At 46.2% G+C, this 25168-nt stretch overlaps 1 protein-coding gene across 1 annotated transcript in view; it reads right to left on the reverse strand.

Moving 5' to 3' along the window:
- Positions 1–414: 414 nt before the first annotated feature.
- Positions 415–25168, reverse strand: part of FGF12 (fibroblast growth factor 12) — an 85722-nt gene continuing 60968 nt past the window's right edge. Inside the window, exons 4-5 of the mRNA XM_009635625.2 lie at positions 8946–9144; positions 415–533 (exon numbers count right to left, since the gene is read on the reverse strand). Of these exons, the coding sequence (XP_009633920.2) occupies positions 415–533; positions 8946–9144 (318 nt within the window). The remainder of the gene's footprint in view (positions 534–8945; positions 9145–25168) is intronic.

A 25168-nucleotide genomic window follows, 5' to 3' on the forward strand; every position in this document is an offset into this window, starting at 1 on the left:
AGTTCAATTTTCCAAAAGCTTTGTTTTATTTTTAAAGGTAACATCTTTATTATAATTATAATTATATTTATTAGTTGTTATTATTATTATGCAGAGATGAGATATTTTTCCCGCTTTGATCACAGAGCAAACAGTTTGCTTTTGAAAATGTTAATGGAGTCCTGATTTAAAACATTTTTTTTCTTCACTTTTGTTTTTTTTTTGTTGTTTTTGTTTTTTAAAACGTTGCAACAGGCAGGATCTGGGGTTCGATTTCCTCGTCCTACACAAAGAAAGATTCTGGAGTTCGGACTCCTAGCCACTACCGGTAGGTCCTGCCTTGCTCAGGTGTCGTTGTCTCAGTGTGGTTTCGCCAGGTGGGGTGGGTAGGTGGGTGGGAGGGGAGGAGTTGGAAGAAGGGAGGGTATTTGTCAGCTATGTCGAGTCTTGGTTAACAACTTTGCCTCCATTCATGGTTGGTGTCCCTGAACTTTTCCTTGAGCGTCCTTGTTTTTCTCCAATTTCATGCAGCGATGGCTCTCTGTACATGCACACTGCAAACAGAAGAGACACCCATTAACAGCCCCGAAGTCACAGCCATTAGTGACCATAAGGAATTCTTTCTTTGTATGTGAGGCTGAAATTCCAGCCCCAATACAAACACACACACACACACACACATTTACAGAAACCTCAGTGACCCAGCAGTAGATCCTGTTACCAGGCAGGATCTGTTACCTGCCCTTGCTGCCAGCCAGGTCCTCCTTCTGTCTCTGGATCCTTCCAAAGGCACAGACAGAAACAGGGGTCTTCTTTATCACAGAGAAGTCTTCCTAGGTTTGCTGTGCTTTACTGTTTTTTCATGTTATATTCACATATATAAAGTAAACGTTTCAGTTCACAGCACCATGTATTGTCTTGAGATGCTGATTATCATCTAGTAACAGGGCCAAGAATTACCTGGTCCCCTTCAGAGCCTTGAATCAAAACTATGCTTGCATCTGTGCCATCCAAGCCTTCTGGGTGTTAAGCTCTGGATCTGGAAGTGGTGACTCAAGCCCATTTGGCTCCTTTGGCTAGGAGCTGAGGTCTGCTCTCAGCACTTCTTATTTTTTGTCCCCTCTAAATCAAGACAGCCAGCCAAGGCAAAGCCCGTGAGCAGACACGTGGGGATAAGTTCAGTGACAACAACCCAGGAGCCATCTCAGCTCTGCGTGGTCACCTGGCAGCACCTGAGAACAGGGTGGATGGAGGGCACCTTCTCTCCAGACCCTGGCTAAGTAATGTGTGTGTCCTCAAAAAATGTACTTGCTGGAGACTTGACAGCCTGAGGAGGCAATGTCTGCCCAAGGCATGGCACATCCCCATGCCCTGCGCAGCACAAAGCATTTGTCCAACTCACCATGTGGACCAAGTCCTCATGGCTGTCCTTGTGCCGTGTGAGGTGTGCCAGAGCAGGGGCACGTCCTGAGCGGCTCAATGTCTCACACCAAAGGGAGCAGCTCTGATGAGCTCATCACAAATGTGGCGGGGTGTAGATGTGATCGAAATAGTGAGGCATCTCAAGGGCAGGCAAATGGTAGCTGAGAACTTGAGGTAGGTCCAGACTGCAAATGTCATGCCCGGATCTTTGCAAAAATGAGGATAGAAAGAAATGACTGCGTACTGCTTCGTTTTGTAAAGCTGTCATATCACAAGCAATGGCACAGAGCTTAAACACAGGGGATAGAGTCCATCGGGTTTTAGTTCCAGGTAATCAACAAGAACAAAATTTAAAAATTATCTGAAGAAATAAAAAAAATACCTCATGTATATAAAGGCGGTGTAAGTGCTTATATTTATAACCTCCCCTGATTTGCAAATAAATCCTGGCAATTAGAGGCAGGCTGCAAATGACATTATTGCTCTGCATTTTACTCCTAGCTAGATAAACAGTTACAGCAGTGTGCAACCATACAGGACAGAGATAAAGTGCAGTCAACTGTGTATTAATAGGAGGGATATTGCATTGAATATATGAGCAGTGAAAAAATATTACTTTTCCCACAGAGCATTTTTCATGCAAGGCTTTTAAAGCAGCTTAAACACACACACTCACTAGCTGGGCCTCCCAGCGTGGCTGCAAGGCAGGTACTGCTCTGCAAACAGTTATTGCTACTGGAGCCATCTTTTGATGAAAATGAGGAAAAAAAGAGACAATTAATGTCTTGTCCCATGGGTCTGGGCCAGGATGAGCAATGCCAGGAGAGCCCATCGGCTGCCCAGAGAGCAGTGCTGCCTGGGTGCTGCATGGTGGCAACAGAAGGAAAAGAGATGTCCCATCCCCTTTCAGCTGCTGAGCTGCCCCGCACACCTCGGTGCACGTCACTCAACAACCTGGTGATGGTGAATTTGCCTGTTGTGGTGAAGTACCTAACAAAATCTTGAAGAACACTATGAAAAGGTTACCTGAGGAAAACCTGTGCCTTTGTGATTTCTTAGCCTGGGTTGCAGAGCCTTTTGATGACACCAAGGATGCGCATCACTTCTGTGACCGACCTTATCCTCTGATGGGATGTTTGCCCAGCAGAGCTGGGTATTTCTGCCAGCATTGCCCCGTGCCCCTGACATCCCATACACAAAGTTCTGCCTCAAGTGCAGTGTTGTCTTCACCCTGACCTCTCTGGTCCCAAGCTGAGGCCAGAGGGACCGCCACGAGCATTTTTCCCAGGCAGCTGCACACACTAAGCTCATCTTACCTGCATCCATCCCCAGTACCCCATTGGGCTGGGTCAGATGTTTAACCACAAGAGCTGAGCCTAAGCAAAGCCCACAGCAGCAGTAGCATGGCAGGTTGCCTTTCTTCAGCTCCCTGCCTCTCACCATGGCCTTTGGGCAAAAACGTTGAGCTGCTAACAAGGCCCACAGAGTAATGAATATAAATAAGGCTACAGAAGTAAACAACATTTGCAGCTAAAAATTAAGGGAACCCTGCACCTAACAAGCAAATAGGGCAGGCTTATCTTCCAGTCTAGTGCATGATACAAGCACAGACATGGGGCATGGCTGGAGGCTGCTCACATTGTGCTTTTCAGACAGAGCTGTCAAAGCCTCTGTACCAGACAGGCTGTGCCAACAGATCGTGCCAAAAAATCTGGAGCAGCATAGGACAGCAACACAGCACACAGGTAGGTGTGTGTGCACACAGACACGCAGGTGTATAGGCACACAGCTGCACACGCGTGGGGTTTTAAGGACAGTGTGACATGTTGTGCAACACAAACTCTTGGATTGCAGTTTGTTGCTCCTTGTACCAAGGAAGCATGAGCGTGACTCACACGTGGAGATGTTCACCACAGACCGGGGAGGCAGGGTGTTTGCAAATGGACTGTTGTGAGTGCCCAGATCTTCCAGGACCAGCACTCACTGGGGGGGTCCTGTGTGCGCACATGTGCATGGAGACACGCTGTCCCTGCCACCTGCGTCAAGGTAAACTTGCAGCAGGGTGACAGTCGGCAGGCCTAGGCGCTTGGGAGGCCTGCTGGTGCACCCAGCACAAGGCAGCTTTGGAAGGATGAGCAATTTGGCTGGAACAAGAGTCTCTTCCCTGCTTTGCCTTGCTTCTCCCACGCACCCACACCCACACCCCAAGCCAAATACAGCCCTTAATGTCTGGAAACCAAGCTAATGCTTTGGAGCTTCAATCAGATAATCAGCTCCTATGTCCCAGATTCTAATCAACACATCCATATTCATGCTTTAATTGGAAAGTGCCGTTAGCTTGATCTGCTGAAGAGCCACAGGCATAAATGGAAGGGGGTGAGTGGCAGCAGACCTGTGCTGATGTCTGGTTCTTGCGGCTTTTGATTCCCTGCTTCCCTGCTAACCGGCAGCGCCTGCCATTTGCACGCACAAGCAGACAATTTTGCACAAAGAAACAACTTGCAAATGAGGCAAGAAGGAGACGGGAGGTACAAGCAAGAGGGAAGGAGGCGGCGGGGAGCATCCTTCCCGAAGGCGAAGGCACAGAGGGGGCTGCCTGTCACCCAGGAACAGCTCCATCTCTCGCCTGTGCGCTGGCACAGGATCCCAGCCTCATTTCTGCTTCCCAGGCACGGCGCTGGCACACCACCCACACGGTGAAACCGAAATCACCCTCTGCGGCTTCCCTGGGCGTCAGGGACTGCCTGAGTTTGGGAAGCACGCACCATTTTGAGTCCTGATCCTAGCATTTCTCACTCGGCATCGCTGCAAGTTGAGGGGACTTAGGAGGTGCAATGAACTCCATTTCCTTCCTCCAGAACACGGGGGAAAGCTTATTAAAGGACCTTAGATATATCCCATCCATCCAGCTGCACTCCTGCCTTTCCCTGTCCCAGACCCCAGTGAGTTAGGAGGAATCCGATTTTTCCCAAGTTGCTGTTTAGCAGGTAGGCAGGTCATTAGCCCGGCAGGATCACAGCGTGCCCCGGCGGCAGCCTGGACCGGGGTCTGGGCAGGGCACACATCCTCTGGCAGGCAGCCCGGGAGATGGGCTCTTTCCCCTGACAGATGCCACAGCTCAGGGTGTCACTATGTGCAGGAGTGGCTGTGTTAGCTAATGCTTCGGTGGAGAGAATTAATTGTCTGAGCAGCAGCTAGGGGCAGGAGGGAGCAAGTGATTATGCACCCTTGTTTTCTGCCTCTAATCACTCAGGTTCTAAACCCGGTCCCAGCTGATGCATTTCAGAAGCATTTGAGCTCACGTCTGGTTGTTGGCTAAACGTGCAGGATGCTGCCAGATGGAATCACAGTTTCTTCAGGTAAGAAAGACATACAGCACGGGATGACAAAAAAAGCCAAGCAAAGGCATGGTTAAAATAATACATTGCAGTTGCCATCTAATAAGATGATTAGGAGTTTGATAGCTGAACAAGTGAGTTAGTTTGGGATTGAAAACATACCAAGCCTGCCCACTTGAAAGACAGACCCAAAAGAGGAGCTGTGTTAACCAAGACTGATAAAGACTGTGGGATTTGTATTTTTTTTTTACAAGAACACTTTTTAGGATGTTTTGGGGGTTAAGGCGATACTTCTGAAGCATTTTTACTAGGCCTACCACATCTTCCTACTCGACTTCTTTGCAACACCTGAGGGCTCTGCTTTAACAAAACTGGGATATTGCATCCCTGGGAAAACATGCTGGGGAAGATCTGGCTGCTTTTCCTTGCACACCGATATTCATCAGTGGTAATAAATGGATCAGACTAGTCATTAACAGGCCACCTTCACATCATATCTGATGTGTTCATGTCACGAGGGCTGAAGCACCTTGAGTCTGGAGTTAGGGGCAGGTCTGCTGACTCAGATGGAGGAAGAGTTGTCTTCTGCTTTCTGTGGCCAGATTTGCCACCCCAAATGCATTCTGGCTTGGGCCGGGTCAGAGACGAAATGTAGCTCTTCTGGAAGAGCAATCTGCAAATTATGTCTTCAGGGAGAAGGAAATACAAATAACAGAGCACATCCCCAATAAGCATCTGATAAAATTCTCATTTAAGTGACTGGAAAAGTCTCCCATTGTTTGCGATGAGCTTGGATATTTAAAAGAACAAGAGGCGCTGTGGACAGTAGTGTTTGTCCAGCACTAATCACTACAGACACTTAAAAGGGACTGAAATTGCCATAAAAGATTGCTTGGTGTCCAAGTGACAATTACACTCAAGCTAATTTCTTGTGCAGTCTGGTTCAATCTATATGTCTGCACTTTAAGGGCTCATTTAACTTGAATGATCCGTGATCAGAAATAAAAATATCAAAAAAAATGTGTGGCGTATGTGTGTTTTTAACCAAAACTGGCACCACACAGTAAACTGCTGCCTGGCAGGCTGTTTGCCTTGGCTTTGCCTGCGCACAGATGGGAGAGGAACTTAACGTTTCCCCTGTTATTACTTAGTAAGTTTTCTGTGCTTTCATATTGATCAAGCTTAATGCTACTTCCAAAAACAAACAAATCCTACCTACACTAAACCAAAAACCCCCTCCTAGCAACCAAACCCCCCAAACTTTTCCAGTTGCTATCTAGTGACTTCCACACAGAACACCTCCAGCATCCTGACAATCTAGAGGAGTCCATACGCTCTGTGGGATTAGCAAAAAGCTGTAGCTGCTAAAATCCATAGCTAACACACATAGGTATACATATAACACTGTATGTATGCGCATGTGTACATACATGTAATCCTCAGAGATTATCTGGGAGGATATTTTGTGTTTGTTAGTTTACAGCCCATTTGCAACTTTGAGGAATTCTGAATTCAGAAAGCAGTATGAAGCAACGGGAGTCCAATGAGTTCCCAGAGCAATCTGGGCTTTTTTGTGTTGCCTTTCCCTGCGAACGCTCTCTTCCCTAAGCTGCTGCATAATTTTTTCTGCACACGGCAAACAACTGGGAAGTTTCATCTCAGAGATAATTGCCACTGAAGTGGTGGGTGAAGTGATTCCTAGCAATGATGTAACACCTCTCCTTCCCAGGGGACCACATCCCTCCTTGCATACATTACTGTGTCAGCCATCACGTGGCAGGGCTAACACTGGCAGTGGTACCGGAGCAAAAGGAAACCTGGGTGCGTTACTGCAGATGGAAGCTGCAAAGTACTGGCCTGAATAAGCAGCAAAGCCCACATGCTGGAGCATGCCACAGCATTTAGCAGAAGGGACACGCAAATATAGGAGGGGACTGCTTTGAATACTTCCTTAGAGTCATGACAAAGAGAAAGAAGCTGTTAAAACAAACAGGGAAGGAATTGCCCCTTTTCTGTAACATCTCTGCTTGCAAGCTCTGCTTGTGGAGACTTTGATGGATGCAGCACAGAGAAGTCACGTGGAGCTGAGCACATTTTACTCCAACCCTCCCCACAAGCCGCTGCTACCTACAATGAATCTTAGTCTTGGGAACAGAGTCCTCCGTCTGGAGTCACAGTCCCAGACAGCTGAAAGCTTTGGGAAGCTGACACGTGCCTCGGCTTGGGAGCCTGCCAGCTCTTTGATGCAGCAGCGCTCACAGAGGCTGACTGCAAAGCATGTGGAGGAGGGAAGGGGTGGAGGAGCCCTTAATTTGGCTGCCAACTTCCAAAGCGCTCACTCGCTCAGGAGGTTATGTGACAGCTGTGATTGAGGCAAGCGTGGGAGGATGCAACTGCAGGAAAGGGAAGCTCTTGGGCTGGGCTGGCTTTTTCAAAATGAAAGCCAGAGTGGCATTTGCTGCAATGAGAACTCCGCTGTGGGTCAGGCACCTCTATTAAGGTAAGGCTTTCCACTAGGAGAGCCACAGGAATGGCCTAGTTTAATGCATGCAGAAGACAACTATTGAGCCATTCAGCAGATGCCATGCACGCTACATCAAAAAAGAAGCCTGGATTCAAAGGAACCCACTGATCAGTGCCAACACCCAGCCAGGCAGCAAAGAAATACCAGAAGGAGCTGGAAACCCAGCTGTGAAAGCTAGTGCTTGCAGAAGGCTCTCCTCCCAGCCAAGGCAGAAGAGGAGGAGACAGAAGAGAGCTGGTGACCAACCCCATGCCTGAAGCAGGCCCCGTTCCTTAGCAAAAGGCAATGAGGGCTTAGGGCACCAATCCCACTAATGCCTCAGATAGATAAACAAGAGAAGGCTCCTGGCTGCAGAAAAGCTGTTGAAAACAAGCATAGGACAAGAGGCTCCAAGCCGTTCTCTGCTCTTCCAACGTCTCCATCTCCTGTGCGGAGGCCACAGACACTCGGGGAATGCTGAGTTGAATTTCTCCCATCATGCTTTGCTTCAGTGGTCCAAGAGATGATTTCAGCCTGCCTTCCTGAATTCACACATGCACGCTCATCTGCCCCTGTGCCTTAGCTGGGAACCTGTTAGGACAGCTACTCCTGCATGGACTTAGCTGTGGCTTCCACCACTTGTGAGTGCTACCTGTCAGGAAAGCATCATTTCATTCCTTCCCCCCACGTGTCCAGCCCTGCCCCACAGCCAACGTGGGGGTAACAAGAGGGGGCATGGAGCTGTGCAGCTGAGGCCAGCCCCAGGCTTCTGCATCCCTGAGGTGGCCGCTGGCAGGTCCAAGATGGGGTCAGAAAGGGGTACCTAGTTTGGGGATCAAAAAGTAGGGCTTTTTCTAAGACACGGGATAAAAGAGGTCTCCTTGTTTCCAAAATCACTCTAGCACCTGTTAAGTACTAGGCTTATCACACTACACTTCTCCATTATCAGGGGCCAGCTCATAAAAAAGCAAAACGCCCTGGCACAAGCTTGTGGCAAACTTCGGTAATGTAGTCAGCAGCAGGAGGGCAAAACTTCAACTCTAGGACTTTCACTCACGCTGTGATGAAGACATATGGCACGAGAGCATCTCATCTAACTTTGGACACCTATGGTAGAGGTTTCTCTACCCCCAGTGACTAACTAGGATGTCTTTACAAATGAGAAAAAAGCAGATTTAAGTCATCTTAGGGTAGACATACAAAGTACATCCACAGCTATGCTGGAAGGACCCATTTATCTCCTGTTACTATAAACAGAGTCTCAAAGTCTAAAATCAGGTGAGATAAATCCTATCTCTACTATCTCTACATGGGACTGGAAACCCACTGAATAAGTGGGGAAAATCATCACAGAGACCCCCACATTATGGTCACTGCTGGCTTGGATTCCTTTTGAACTGCTGGCTGTTCAAGGGCTGCTTTCCTTTCCCAGTAACTTCTCATGTTGGTGGGCTTTTAAATTCATCCTTTAGCAAACCAAAGCTGAGAAACCCCTTTGGCATGATGTGTAAAGTTTATTGTATGGGAAGGAAAGCAGATTAAATGATAACAGTGCAGCCCAGCACCTTCCTGAAATGTTACAAACACTGTCCTTGCTTTCTGGGCTTGCAGCCCAACACCCCCATCCAGAGAGCCACAAATCTGCAGTCGCAACCCCCCCACCCCCATACCCCACTGATGAAGCAAACAGGCAGATTCCATACCTTCAATGGGTTTGGGTACAAAATGTGATGAGGGTTTGGTTTTTTTCACTCGATTTCCCTTCATAATTTGACCTTCTTTATTGAGTCCCAGGAACCACGCTCGGCCGGATTCTTGCTGCCGGTAGAGCGTGGAAGAATAAATAACGTAGTAGTTTTCAAAGACAGATTCCTTGAATTTGCACTCTGGTGTGAAAACATCCTGCAGTGAGAGAGAGAGAGAGAGAGCGAGAGAAGAAAAAGCAATAGAAGGAATTAATCGCTGATCTCCAAAATTAAGCATCACTGAGTGATACACGACGGTCACACATTGCAGTTAGTTTAACAACAGAAAACAACGGGCATCAGCAATACCAGCTCCCAGCAATAATACACATCCAGCAAACTCCCCACTCAAAGGGAAGGCTCTCCCTGGCAGAACTGTGGTTTGAAAAACAGCCGGCAGTGAATGGGCTTGAAAAATACGCAGGAAAAGTCAGGAATTTGTCATTATTTAGGCTGAAATACTAAGCAAAAAGGAAAAAAGAGAGAGCTGAGAAGCACAGAGGCAGCCTTGCTGCTCACCTTCTGCTCCTTCCCCTGGCTTTGCTCTTACCTTCCCTGTGATAGGCAAGAAACGTGCAATGGTCGTTGTCTAAGATATTGAGGCTTCTTCAAATTCTTATGGGCAAAAGGCAGTTTATCAGGGGCATTTAAGTGGATTTGGAGAAATGGGAGTACAAAAGTAAGTAAACAATTTATTTATTTTCAAAAGCGATGGGAGAAAATGCTGGCACAAAGCCTGGAAATCTTTCAATAAAGAGAAAGAAGTAATTTTAAAGATTTCTGACACAAGTATTTCTTCATGTGGTCCCATGCCTGCCCAGGAACAGAGGACACATGGGCCTGTCTGAGACATCCCCTGAGCCTGCGCCGGCCATGGGGGTGGCTGTGCCTTTGCCACTTGCGCTGGCTTTGCATAAAGTCTCAAGGAGGAAACTACATGCAGCTATGGACCAAAACCTCTCATGTCCCAGCAACTTTTCAAGATTTTTTTAATGCCAGGGAAATATTAAGCCTCTTTTAAAAGAGCTGGCTGGCCAGGGGACTCTCTGGCAGTGGGCTTCCAAACCTTCACTGAGGCAGATGTGGTTGTTGTTGAGTTGTTTGTTTCCCCAGTCTTTGATTCTGAGCAGAAAACTCATCCTAGCCAAACAAATTCTCTCACTGGGTTCCTTAAAACTATGACATTTTTGCAAAAAGAGCTCCAGTCACCATGAATATGCATTTTCTGAAGAAAAACTGTTTTAACAACAGTAAATCCCTTTTTCTAGGACCCAGACAAAGCATTTCAGAGCCCCATGAGTGAAGGCAGGTGCTGCTACAGGTGAGCGATGCTCTCACCCAAGCCCTTGCCCCTCAGAAGTCTTCGGGAGCTTCTCCAACCTTGCTAATGGAAACCCCGTGACCAACATCTGAGCAAAGCATCTGGAGCAATGCTACATATTTACTGCAGACTTCATTTAAGAGTGAACATTTTGAACATTCAGCAACACTGAGGTATGTATTCCCAAGTGCTTTGGGGGTTATATAAAGCATTGCTGGTCTGACAATAAATCCAGCGTGCAACAGAGCTACAGAGCCAGGCAAGCTTGAAGCCACAGAAGATAAAGCACAGCAGAAAGCACAGGGCTGTGCTTGCACACGTGAAGTTTGCATCAATCATTAGTGCCACACAGACAAAAACACCATCAGCCCAATGGGTCATTTTTCCCCTATCTGAGGGAGTCTTCCTTGCTGGAGAAATAAATATTTTAGGAAGAGAGTGAAAGAAGTTAAGAGAGATCTAGATGACTTAGAGCACTATAAAACAGTGTTTGAAGTAGCTTCCCAAAAGATCAGTGTTTAAGCACTCCTTAAGTCTGCTCTTTATCTCCAGGCTTTGTCTTGCCTCCCAGCTGGCTGGGGAGCTGGGCAGTTTGCAGCAGCTGCCTGCAACCCACCGGTGCACTTGGGGGCTCTCCTTGGCATCAGGCCCAGCCAGGCAGCAAACCTGCGATGGAGAACATCTCTAAAAGCAAACTGGACAACTCAGTCCCCTTTCCCATGCCTTGGTTACCCCATTAAAAAAAAGCTTATCAAGAAAATTCCCTTTAGGGGGACTGAAAATTTGGTAGGCTGTGAAGGATAGCTACTGACTTGACCAAAACATGGAATTTACTGTGCATGAGATACCTGCACCTTCAATGTCTGTTTTAATTTCAGCGTGGAACAAAGACTGATTTTTTTATTTTTAATGAAGAAGAAATATAAAAGCTAATGCACTTTGAAAATGTTGTTTCAGAAAGAAAAAAAAAATCTAGATTTTACTGGGAAGTTATTGAAAATCAAGTTTTCAAATAATCTATTTTAAAATTACCGCAGGAAAATATTTTGACATGCAGCAGTAGTTCATAAAAGCAGATGCCATACTGTACATCCACTTGTACCAATAAAGCAGAAAAAGTATTATATTATTTTAAAGCAAATGTATTTAAAGACACCAACCTATTGAAGATTTAAGAAAAATGAAGAAAAATAGTGATTACCTTTAAATGTTTAAGCTCCCCCACAAGCAAACCAACCTGTCCCATTGTTTTTGTGAGTTGGCTGGTTGATTCCTCATCCCCCGCGATTCAGTTGAAATAGCACTTCAGGACATTAACCATGGCAACGCCACCAAGAAACACCCCGGCTCTGTCCATTTGGCAGTTTAGAAAACCCACGGATTTGACAGCTAAGTTCTAGTTAAATAATGCCATTTTTATTCATTATTATTATCCCTCTACTTATGTGTATCATCTCTTCGGCAACGGCTAGGGTCCCACTGTGCCACGTAGGGAGAAACATACACCAGGATGCAATTCATCCTACCACCGAATTGACATGCCACAGGGTCTTCACAGGTTTGAGCACCCAAAAGCTTTGGTGTGGACACTACCACATGCAGATGTGACACCAAGAGCAAGCAGATGGAGGAGGAAAACCCAGTTGACCAGAAAGGAGATGGGACATACAAGCAGGACACAGGCCACTCTCCTGAGCACCACCTGGGGGTATTTGGAGTGTCCTCTAAATCTATTTAACGTGCAAACCCTTGTGTTTTTCTTCATTGATATCTTCTTGGTGGCCAATGCCAAGCCTTCAGCTACATCATGTCACTTAGTTTCTGCACTTGCCTCTTGCTGATGGCTTTGGGGTAACCAATAACAAAAGGCTCTTGGGTTATTAGTGGCAGAACCTCTCTACAAGCTTTACTGTCAAAATTGTGGTGATTAAGTGAAATCAGGTGGGAACTGCTGTTTCAGTTGTCTTGGGCTGAGAAGAGCTGGGAAGGAAGAGGAAAGTGCAGGTGAGTTTAACAGGCTTCGCACTAATAAAGCAGTTCTTAGCAGCCACTGCTGCACAGACTGAAATCTGAGATAACTGAAGGTATTTTTGGAAAACCACTGAGCTATTGGCCAGATCTCTGGGGCATGCAAGCTTTTTTTCTGTGGTTGGTTTTTTAGTATGAATGCAGTGTTGATGAAATGTGCTAGGTGGGCAGACCTGGAGCCCAATACTTTCTCCTCATCCCACAGATACAGAGTGGGCAAAAACAGCAAAAAGATCTCAGGCAGCGTCCCCCACATGCTTCTGATGGGACTTAGGGACATCCTCCTCCAGAGGTAACCGTATGGTAAGCCCTGGGGTCAGGAGCACCCACTTTGTTCTCTCACTTGGTGCAGGGACCTTTTGAAACAGGCTTATAATGAACCCCACTCAATTATTATCCCAACTCTCTCCTTGACAGAAATAGCATGACCAGGTACAAGACAGTGAGAGAACAGATGGCTTCATCTTTTAGCCACTGGTCTTTTTTCAGTCTTTAAACAAAGAAATAAATCGTGACTCTCTCTTCTGTACAAACTCCATAGAGCTCTCGGTCTCCTGTCAGCACCATCATGGACTCAGTTCACTCAGAAAATCCACCAGTTCTCCTCATTAAAAAGTATGCTTGTGATTTGGAGAAAAAAAAAAAAAGGAAATCTGTCTGGTTTTATCTTCATGTGAAGTATGTGTCTTTGACTCAATTATTTTTGCATACAAAGTAAATAAATACATTTGTTTACTATTTGGAGATTTAGAGCCTGAGGCATTTTGTTAAATGTCTATAGATGTTACTGAAAGCAGTTTGAAAAAGCAGATCTTTTTTTAATTGTTAAACTAAAAACCTGCATGAAATATTTGTAAAAGAAATGTTAGTAATTTACATGTAAAATGATTAGCATCTGCCTGCAACTTGTTTTCTGTATCTCAATCCAGTGCCTTGAACAAAAGGCAATTCCAGTAAGAAGAGTAATTAGATTTGCTTTGAAAAACAAACACAGGTCTGGTTTGTGCTAACTCCAGTTTTGTTGGAAATTGCACAGTCTAGAAGAAAATAAAATGGTAGCTATCACACAGAAAATTAGGGAGACCACATTCAATGACACTTGGAATCAAAGGCGGCAGCTAAATGGATGCAACTGCCATTTGGGGGGGGATTCAGTGTGTCAGACCTGCTCAGGGAGGGTATAAGGTAGCATGGATTGCCCCAAAAGCTATTCTTGGTTTAGAAAAACCAAGATGTTTCATTTATCCTTGACCCCAGCAGCGTCTTCTGCCACCTGTAGACAGAAATGTGGACAAGACTTCCATGCACAAGCCAATCTCAGTATCACTTGGGCCAGTCTGGTCCTTCAGGAAAGTGTTGGGAACATCGGGCTCCATCTGCCCCCTGCCCTAGCACAGGCTGGGGGTGATTTGTGAGAGGACAGATTTTTTTTTCTAATCTACCTCAGCTTTCACCTGCCCTGGTCAGGTAAATCTAACCCAGCCTCTTGGCCTTGAATGTAGTACGTTTAACTGAACTCGTCTTTGCACTTCTGCAAAGCTGGAGAAGCTCCACAGACATCAGTAGAGAGGCATTGCTGTCAAACCTGTGGATGAGAGACTGCAGGGTATTCAGGGAATGCACTGCCACTCTCAGATGTCTCACCTCCTTCAAAAAATGCCGATCCATGGTGTCCCAGCCCTGGTGCAGGCAGAGCACTAGTGCACAGCCCTGGTGCTGCTCCAAGCAAGAGAGAGCATTGCCAGCCCCTGCCCGTACCAGGCTGGGACCATCACTGCCACTGGCACCTCAAGCATCCTCAGCCAGGCAGTGCAAAGAAAGGTTCCCACTGTAAGCAACAGCATGGTGCTCCTGGGTACTGATCACGAGAGCGAGCAGTTTGCTCCCTTGTTTGTTTAGTCCAAGCTCTGACTGGCACAGAAACCCCCGACTTCCCCAGGCCATGGCAGAAATGGTGACAGGTTTCCATGCGCAATGCTCAGGGACAGGAAGGCAGCAGAAGACTGTCACTAGCTGTGGTATTCAAACCCAGCTGCTCACTCAGCGTCCCCCCCAGACTGGGCCACTTCTTTGTATTGCTTGCCATTTCCCAACAAACGTTCTCAAAATTGCCAGATAAATAAAGATTTCTTTCCCCCTACCCCCCCTCAAGATCTCCTTTTATTATAACGCAAAGAAGAACAGCAAATATACACATCCATGCACAAACCTAATGACTTTATAAATTTAGTCACTGAAACTAGCAGCAATAAAAGAAAAAGCCCATTCTGCAAGTAGTTTGTGCCATGGTTTAGGGAAGGGATGTTAATTATGATTGTTGAAATATCTAACTAACACATTCCCAGAGTAACAGTTTGCCTTTGTTTACAGCACTTACGGGTTTCTCTTTTATGTTCTGCACAATTACTGAGCCAGATCTTCAGACGGGATAAAAGGCACTAAACTGCACCGAAGTCTGTGGGGCACGGCAAGGCTTTCCTCCCTGTAGGGATTGGCGACCGGAAGATCTTGTGATGTACGGAGAGGATAGGGACTGACCGTCCCGTGATAGAGCTTATGATGTAACTGCAAAGGCGGGAACGAAGTAGTTTGCATATAAAAGCAGTGAAAGAGAGTTAATAAATGCCATTTGTGATATCCTCATACTGGTGTCTGTGTCTCAGTGGCCCGGGGGCGGTGGATGTGTGGCTCTTGTGCCGTCTCACCTCGAAGGGGAGTTGTTGCCGCAGACAGGTAAAGAAAGCCGGCTGCAACACTCCTAGAGAACATGGTTCAGGATACTTCCTGATGTGAGTGTTAAAACTTAGAGCTCATCAAGTCATTTGAAACATACTAAGTAGGAATCATAAATATCATCACAGCTATCAGCAGTGGCATTTCATTGTGGTTGCAGAGGCAGACCATGGAACGACTGGATCGTGTTCGCTATCTTGGTATTAAGCGCTGCTCCATCCCAGGGAAAAGGGCGGCCCTGCTTTATAGTGCTCTTTACCCATTAAAGCCCATTCTACATTCCCTGATGACCTCAGCCAGAGCAGGGTTTAATCAACACCCCTCCCATGCCAACAGCACCGAGAAGTTCAGCATTGGTACCTGTGCACATAGACCTGTGTGAATCAAGACACCAGATTCTCGAAGACATTTGGGTTCCCAGATGAAATGCAAATGCTCAACTCCCATTTAAACCTGTGGAAGTTCAGAGACTAAACGTGTCTTTGAATATCTAAGAATTTCTGACCACAAACCTCATACCAGAGCACTTGATCTTGGCATACTGTTATTCCCAGGACAGGTCTTGAACGACGTAGGTCCTGTCCACAGGATAAGCCCTATGCAGACTACGGCTGCAGTCCCACAGGCAATGATGATGCCTTGTATACAGCCTGATGGAGTTCAGTGTCCTCCTGCCCCAGTGTAGCTTCTTCCACGACCTAGGGTTGCATCTGTCTGGAAATGCTTTAAAATAATTGTAGCTGAGGTCTCTCTTGGCATGTGATCAAGAACCGCAAATGTGCATCCAAACTTTACATCTCATCACATCTTTGTCCAGATGGCAGGTGATATTCTACTGTTCACACTCTACTTTTCCTCCCCCTTCTAGCTCCATAAGAGATTGGTGACAAGTCTTCTTGGTGGCCTTTTAGAAGTAGGAGAGAGCAGATACGCTTTAAAATAACAAGCTGCTACATGGGAGCATACAGCCCTGCTGCAGAGCAGAGATTCACTTGATGAGACAATATGGTATCTGCAAGTATTCTGACTCCGCCTGGACCATCTGTGGGTTGGAGGGAGCACATTTTCAAATAAATCACCATCCAGGCAGGTCTGTTCCCCAGCTCTGGGAGCTGAGAAGCAGCATTAGCAAGCAATCTAACTTACTGCCTCTAAAAAATATAACTAGAGGGCTATCCGTCCTCACTTCTGTAGGAGCTTTCTGTGCTCAAGGCACACATTTGCTCAGTTGGCTTCATTTTAAAACACCCAAGCAAGAGGTGGAGCACAGGTCTGCTGAGTATTGCAAGCTGACCCAATATTCTTGGTCAGGCAAAAAAATCAAGTGCTGGACGAGCCTCTTAATTAAGATGCAGATCTTTAGATGTGGATACAAGCTGTCCTAAAGCACCTTTCCATGTTCAAGGACTGATTAAATTATCCATGTGACCACAGAGGAAGTTTGTGACTGCTGGAGACAAAGGTGTGACTGCAGCGTGGACGTGCCCAAGGTAACCCCGCAGCAGCAGCAAGGACGTCTGCCTGGGCACACCGCAGAGTATTGGCAAAACCTGTGGCAGGTTCTGCAAGACACGCTGAGCTCCATTCTGCCCTGGCCAACTGGTTACCTAGATCAAAACAAGCTCGTATAGATCCACGTGAGCTATGGTCTCACATTTGGCTACAAAGCAGATGAATCCAGTGAGGTTTGGGGATCCAAATCCAGACCTGTTCATCCCACCATACCTCAGTATTGTGGTGTTCTGCTTTCAGCTCTTGGCCTACTCACCGTGCAGGCACATTTTTACCGAGTACTTCATAAAGTTAAAAATGCCCGAATTTACCACATTGGCCTTTGGCGAGCTGCTCATGCAATTCTGATAGGAACACAGCTTTCAACTTAATGAGTGCTGACAAGAACACAACTCGGGATGACTCTTCAAGCCAGGCTGATCACTTCCATACCTCCCTGGAGAGCATGGGTAGGCTGGGTGAAAGAACAGGCTCCAGGAGTAAGGTGTGGGCACTATCAACTGCTCTGTGTACAGTGCTATCTGGGGAATTGATCTGCACATCGAGCAACTCACCGATGGGGCACACACAGCAAGAGACACACTTTGTTGCTTCAGTTTTTCTTAATGATGGACCCCAACTTTGAATTCATGGCTGGATGGAATAAATGTTCATCCCTTCTTTTTAAAATACAAGGTACATATGGATATTAATTGCTTGATTTGTTCTCTAATTTTGGATCTCATTTCAAGCCGGAATTTTAAAGCCTTTTAAAATTTGGAGCTGTTTATGAACTGGAGTAGGGATAGCAGCATAGCTTATTCACATGGCACTTGGCCCATCCAGTTCAGCATCACTCTTCTAGGAAAGCAACTGCTTCCTACAAAGGGGATTTTCTGACAGCATTGTCTCTGGTATTGCATTCCTGGCAGCCTGGGGATCTGGTGAAACCCTAGGATAATTTCTAACCTGGGAATCCCAACTCATCCATTGTCTTCTCTACATTCCGTTTTTCTGACAAAGTGTCTGAAACTGGTAACAATGTTATCAACTCTGCTTACTCCAAAACAGTATCCAGAAATAAATCTTTGCATTCAGAGATAACGATCATGAGACAAGATGGGACAAGATGAAGATATGTTAGTTGCATACAAGAAAAACAGGTTTCCTAAATTAGCATCGTACTGCCTCATCTGCTAAAGCCTGAAATAACTATGAAGAAAAATAATAATGTAAGAACCCTAGAAACACAGCCAGATGGGATGCTTTGAACCTGTCATCTCTTATGGGGCCAGAGAGAGTTTCTTGGCATCAGCTTGAGCCTGAGCACAGGACACAATAAATTGATTTGTGGCCTTTGGATACTTTTGCGATACTGCTATTTTTATTATGATTGATAATAGCAACAACAATGCATAAACTAAAATAATGATTATGCATTTATAAACATGACACTATTTTCTTCTGATAGTCAACAGGAACCTCTGAGTGGAAAATCAGCAGTCAATATTAGATTTATCATGCTATTATTTATATTAAAATTATCCTCAAAAGCTCAAACCAGAGTACAAACGCTTTGGGCATTTACTAAAAATGCCCTCATCATGACGGGAGTACAGGGAAGATGTCTTACTTTCTACATTTTTGTGCTGAGAACCTGAGCACTGAAAGACCAACAGGCTTGCTGGATGTTCCGTAAAACAAGAGGTGCCAGAGCTAGTATAGAAACTTATTTCCCTCGGGTTCCAGTTCAGTTTCTTAGGCAAAAGCCCTCTCTTTCTGATATAAATGAAATAATGCAGTTATAATAATGTCAGGGAGAAGGGGACTGCAAGCGAGCCCCCGTCCCTGCAAGGCAGAGTCTCCAGTGGGTGGTGGTTTAGCACAGAGACAAATCCGTGCTCATTCTTACCCGACGGTACAGCCCCGCACGGAGCACAGGTCTGAAGGAAAAAAATGGCCTTAGCCCAATTTTCTGTGTAGTTCATTTTTTGAAGTAACACTTCACGTGGGTGGAAGATAAGAGGACTTGCCAAGGAGCTCCCCAGGCCTATTACAACCATAAGCTGCCGATGTACTGAGATAGTCTCTTTGCTTTGACTCCTGAATTCAAGCCGCGAGACTCGGTGGAAACACACCATCGACACTCTCCCTATCTGTTCTAATGCTGGAAAGATCTCTCCTGCATTAAACCAATTTCAGAGCTGTCAGGGCCAGGGCTGGAAATTCAATTTTTTTGCTGCTAAAACTTCCATCCTGAAAATGAGTGGTGCTAGATTATGAATATTTTGACAGCTTACTGGCAGTTTGGCTACAACTGGCCAATTAACAGCAAGCCCTGTGGTCTAAAGCATTAACTGAGGCTGGGCTGAGCTGGTGTTGGACAGGCAGGATCTTACAACCAAAATGAAATGTTATGAAGTGTGATGATTTACGTGGCTTTTCCCTCCCCCTTGTACCAGCTGCTGCGGCGCCTACACAGAGAAAAGGAAAAGTTCATGGCATATTGTTGGGCGGAAGCCAGCTCTCTGCCCACCGGGAGAGTCAAAGGAAACCCACCCAGATCTGTGCCTCAAAGCCTGGGTCCCAGCAACGTTTCTGCTGACAAAGCCAGCAAAAAAAAGTCAATGGTGCTTCCTTAAAATCTGGGAAGATTTTAAGACCCCGAGGTGTCTGCCCCATCTCTGCTGGGGGCTGCTTTACCGCAGCCAAGCAAACCACATGCCCAACACTTGAAACTCCTCTGCTCATCATCTCAACCATCAGTGCAGGTGGGTATGTGCTATAAAGGAAGACTGTGAAGAGGGGTTGCAGGCACATTTCTGTTGGTCCTGAGCATCACATACTGCCAGTGGAGAGAGCTGGCTGGTGAACACCTATCACGTAACTGAGGCGTTGGGTTTTAATTCCCGAGAGCAGGCTCCTCTGCTGGTCCCGAATCCTCCAGGCTCCATGTCCTTGAGCCAGACACTTTGGGATAGAGTCCCATCTAATATTCTTTAAATCACTCATCATGTATGAAGAGCCTGTCTTTGATTGTATACAATAGAGGGATATTCAGCCTGAGAAATGAATGAGCCTCCATCTTGTCAGAACGTTTTTGGGAGAGAAAGAGAGGAGAAGGGAAGTGAAGTCTGCATGAAGCGCAGACAGCCCTTTGCTCATTTATTTTCTGGGAATTCAGAAAATCAGCCAACTCTGCTGTGACAGAAATCCAAGCCACATACTGACCACAGTATCTCTGCACAGCCTGAAAGAGCTGGCAAATCTCACAGCCCAAAACAACTTCACAGAGAAGGCTGTGCTTATTTATACCTGGAATGGCTTTCCACGATATGCATGTGCTGACAACCTGACTTGTTCTTTTCCTGTGAGTTTCCTTTTGATGTGAAATAACCCATGGACAACACACAAACATTTTGAATGGACCCGAACTATGCCACAGCTCAGGTCTGACTGTTTCAGCTTATGCAGCCAAGTGACCCATCATGGCTGATGCTTTGCTTCCCAGGAATGAGGCAGATGGAATTTTATCATCGGGGATTTTGCGGTAGTGGCTATAGCGAAATTTTTCACTCTGTTGCACACTTTGCTAGAGAACTCAGATTAGTTTTGGCATCTGATCCTGTTCAGAAGCCAACTAATGACTGCAACTTCCAACCTAAGACAATATAGTCACTCTAGAGAGAGTAATATAATACACTAACTCTATTTGGCACAACGCACAGTAAAGCAGGAGACCATTTTATTGTGTCACTCGTATACAGAAGACTCTGCAACTGTCTTTAAATTATATGACCAAAAATACATCAACAAAGCAATCCAGAGTTAAAAATTGCTGCTTCCTATTTGTAGCTACTTATTGCAGCATGCAGTCTCAGTGAGATTCAGGGTTTACAATCAGACCTGTAGACATTTGGGTTTGTTTTACAGAGGCTGTGTCTACAACACAGGACCGAATGCATAGAGTGAAACTGTTGGTGGCGAGGGCCGGACACTCGCGCTGTTCACATCTCAGGATGGGCTCAGTCTGGTCCAGCTGCCACCTCATCCCACGCTCTGAATATCTGGCACTTTAGGGGCACTCCTGGAGGGTACCCTTCAGTTTAGCTTCATCCAAAAGGAATCTAGTTTGCACAGCCCAAGATCACTCTGTGCTACAAACCCAAAAGCTGTACGAGAGGGTGACTGGAGGGATCGCTCCAAAAGTGCAGTCCTGGTGTGAACTAAAACACTGATCCCAGAGATGGCTGGGATAGTTGGCTTACTGTGACGGGGTATAATAAAGTTGGGGGGGTGATGGATACGAAACGTCAGCGATCTACCGCACATTGGTGACCCATAAAAGGAGCCGAGGGCCCTGTGGGCACTCGGATCTAAACTCATGCTGGAAATCAGGGGTGTGAGCAGCACACTGTAACCTAGGTGGGGGCTGTACACAAGGTCCTCTTCTCCTGCCGTGCGGAGTTTGCACTTCGGATTGTTCCTTTATGATCTGAAATGCCTCACAGTGATACAGGAACAAGAAGCCTTCCAAAAAGCACTTACCACCAACATCCACAAAGAGAAACAGCTACATTAGCAATAATAACAAAAAAGGTCAGTTGTTAAGCCTGCCTATCTGAATCTCAGTACCTTGCTTGCAGAAAGCCTGGAGTTTACTACGTGTCACAGCTGGAGCCTTCAGAGGTCTGAAAATACTTTTCTTAGCATGATAAATTTTAAAGAAATCCTGTTCATCTGTTCTAATAAACACGTTGAGAGGGGAAAGGAAACCTCAGGGCCGTCCTGACTGTATCGCTGAAGAAGGAACATGTCATCACTGCTTGCTTTTGCGCTACTCCAGAACAGGGGGAGGGAAAAAAAAAATGAACCAAAAAAAAAAGAAAACCCCACAAAAGAGAAACCATTTGGTCATGGGCATAACAGTCCTTTCTTACTATCCACAATATTTCATAGTTTTCCTATGTTTTCATCAGTGCTAAGTCCTGAATCATTAGTGCAGCAACAAGAGCAGAATTGCATCCTCCAAGAATCACTAAAGCTGGACTACACATTCTGTTCAAGGAATAAACACTGATTCATTAATGTTTCAATTAAAATGGATATGATCACTTTTGTAACAAGGGAAATGCAAGGAGAAGATTAGAAGTCCTGTGGGAATGTAACTTCCGGTGCTAGAAGAAAAAGAAACAAAGATAACCTGTCCCAAAGTGTCTGATTTAACGCAACCAAAGGCAGGGACTTCATGCAAGCAGAATGATTTAGCAAAACTCTGTTACCTGATGATGTGTTCATACTAATGGACCTGAACAGTCATTACTGCTGCCCTATAGTCTATGGTGTCGGGGTCAGCAACAGGCACAGTGTCCTACCCCATCCAAATTTGTCACACAGGGCAATGAACAGTGTAGCCATGAACAACTGTCAGCATATTTCACAACATGAAAGCGTTTGGAAGGTGAAAACCTGTGAAGCAGAAATTCCATCAGGCAAGCGGCAGAACGCTTATAAAATCATTGGACTTTATTTACTAGTTTTACACTACTGCACCTCTACCGACCTAACCAAAGCATATTAGCAAACGGCTAATACACACAGAAATACATGCAACAAGCCTGGGCGCTTAGAGGAACACACAGAAAGTAAGAGCACCATGGGGACCATTTTACTTAGAAGAGGGCAGTAAAAAAAGATGAGGCATGTGAGGCACAAAAGAAAAATAACGAGAGCTGTGAGATTTTGCTTTTTAAGCTGGTCATAAAAAAAATAAGCTTTCAACTGACAAGGATGCTTTAAAAAGTCCACTTTCTAAATTTAACTTTGATATTGAAAAGTCTTGGGTTTTGTTCTTTTGTTTTCTTCGTTAGTGTAAATTTGATAAAAAACGAGGCTTGATAATCCTGGCACTACACATTTTCAAAAGCCATTTTTTAGCTCTAGCCTCTTCAGAGGGTGCAGATAACATTTGCATGGATACAAAGCCCTTGCAGAAAGCATGGTCTTTAAGGGCAGAGCTGGCTGTAGGGTTTAATATGGTAGGAACTGAGATTCAAAATCAGCAGCATTCACATTAATAGCCATTAAATTATTTATTCATATCAGGCTCTGGAAGCCTCTAGAAAGACTAGGTTGTTCTGAAGGGCTCAAGTCTCATAAACTTTGTTGCATGACTTACTTTCAGTTACCGTTCTGAGGGATGTACATTCATTTTTACAAGTCTTGATGTACACTAAAGCCTTTTGTTCCTTCTTTCCCCAGTTTTGTGAATGGGGAAAAAAGAAGTCTGTGCACCCAGTAATGTCCGTACCCAGGAAGCAGCTGGGTGGTGCAGCACAGCCCATGCTCCAACGCAGCAGGACAGGGAGCGTGCAGCGTGGAAGAGGCTCCCTGAATTATTTGATCCAGTCCTGGCTATGGCGCACCACCAGTTCTCAACAAAGCTCCATTTATAACCCTCTGATTTCTTTCCCCTACAACTCAAGCTCTTTTGGAAGCCAACTGCTCAGAATGCTACAAATCTTCTGCTTTCCAGCCAAAATCTAGCCCAATGCCCCAAGTGACACAGGTGTCAAGCTTAGGGGTCTTGAAGGACTTCTGTGGAAAAAGCTCTGCAAGGAAGGCAAGGGGGCTTTTCAAACAAACCGACTGCCTGCACCCCAACCAGCCAGCCTAGCATGGTGCTGCTGCTGGCTACCTCGCGACCATGGGAAAAGCCATGCATCACATCTTGCCTATGAGGCCAGAGGATCAAGCAGCGGGGCCACAAAAACCAACCTGAGCTGCAAAAGACGCCAACAAGGTGGTGTTCTGCACTAAAAAGTTCTCAGCCTTTTTTTCCCCGTACTTGTGTCCTGAGCCCTACTGCTGACCTTGATCCATTTAATTACCTCCATAACCAAATTACACTGTAGCAGAATGTAATTATGCAATCAAGTAATGAGCTATGGTTTTGCTCTTGGTCTTGTATGCAAAGCCACCTTTGAAGAGGGTGATAAAAGGACAGCGCAGCCCCATGTACCAATTACTGGCCATGATGCAGGGGACAATGTCTGCTGGCAACACTGATCCATCCGCTGCTTTTTGTGGGCAGCTGGCAACCTTCTGCATGCCACAGCCTCACAGTCAGTGCTGGGGGTTTCATCCTGACACCAGACATAAGCTCACGACAGGCATGCTGTGCGACGGGGCGGCGTTCCTGAGGATACCAACTTCTCCAGCAAGTCATCTCTGCTTCAACCACGCTTATTAAAACTGGTTTAAGAAGAGCTGTACTGAGCCAGACCAGGAGTCTGGCAGCGGCCAGCAGCAGCGCCAAGGGAAAGGCATAAAAACCAGGGAAAACTTGTAGTAAAAGTTCCTCCTTGCCCCCAGCAGCGGGGAGCTTGTGCCTGCTGGATCTGACAATGGTGCCCTGGATGCTCAGAGAAAGCATCCAGCTTCCCGTAGGAGTGCACAAGCGTGGTGGGCGTTGCGTGCTCAGAGCAGGGTGTGGGAGCTGGTGTAGCTCCCTGAGGAGAGGCAAGAAGGGTCTGACCCAGGAGAGGCTTCAGGAAAACATGATGGGAGGGAGGTTTCCTGATGGGGCCCAGCTTGGAAGAGCAGCTCCAGGATTGCACTTCACTGCCCAGCTCAGGGGAGGCTGCACCCCTCTCAGGCCTCAGCCCATGGAGAATTCACCTGTGTTGTGTTAGATTTTGGGGTGAGTGGGAGGAAATGGCAAAGGAGAATGTGATATTTTAGTGAGAAAAGAAATTGCCAAACGCAGTTTTGACCATTGCGATACTTGGCTGTGTCGTGCTAAGACTCACACACAGGCGGTTCAGAGGGACAGAAGCAGGATCAGCCCCGTAGCGCCACAAGTAAGGGTGGAGGTTTGTCCCTTTAGGGAACCAAATGGTGCCTATCAGCAGAGCAACCGAGTATTTTCAGCTACCTTACTCACACAAGGGTCCTACAAGGGATGGATAAAGTCCCACCACGGTGAGGAGGTAAAGGACACAGAGAAATGAGGTCAGTTGCATAAGATCCTTGGAAAGGCTGTGTCAGAGTCAGAACCTGGATTTTCTGAATCCCAGCCCGATCCTTTCAGTGCAAAAGCTTTTCTCTGCCCCATTCAGGCCAGTACGGGAAAGCACAGGCATGCCAGAGAGCAGGATTCCCTGCAGCCGCAAAACACTGCCCTTCACGTGCAGTCTGCAGGAAAGCTTCGCTCTGCGCCACCTCCCAAGCCCAAGAGCCCCAGCACTGAGGCACAAAGTCACCAGGCCCGTCTCTTTTTTCTGACTCTAGCAATAGTAGCATCAATGTTTGGGAAACATAAAGTCATTCAGCAGTGATGCCAAGCACACACACATCAAAAAGCCCCGAAAGGTCCATGGAAATGAATTCCCTATCGTCAGCAGCAGCTTCTCCCTTTGCAAAGATAAATAGCTTTTTATGTATGCAGTATATGTGCTAGCATGTACTCTACAACTGACAGTGTTCAGCCTCCAGTGTAACTTGTCAAAGCCTGATATGCCTTCCCTTAATCAATGTGGCAAGCTCCTGAACACCATGTGCTTCAAGTAGTGGGCTGTTGTCCCTGTAGGCAAAAGAAAAAAGAGCA

This window comes from Egretta garzetta, unplaced genomic scaffold (assembly GCF_000687185.1).
Source record: "Egretta garzetta isolate BGI_Z169 unplaced genomic scaffold, ASM68718v1 scaffold333, whole genome shotgun sequence".
NCBI classification, from domain to species: Eukaryota; Metazoa; Chordata; class Aves; order Pelecaniformes; family Ardeidae; genus Egretta; species Egretta garzetta.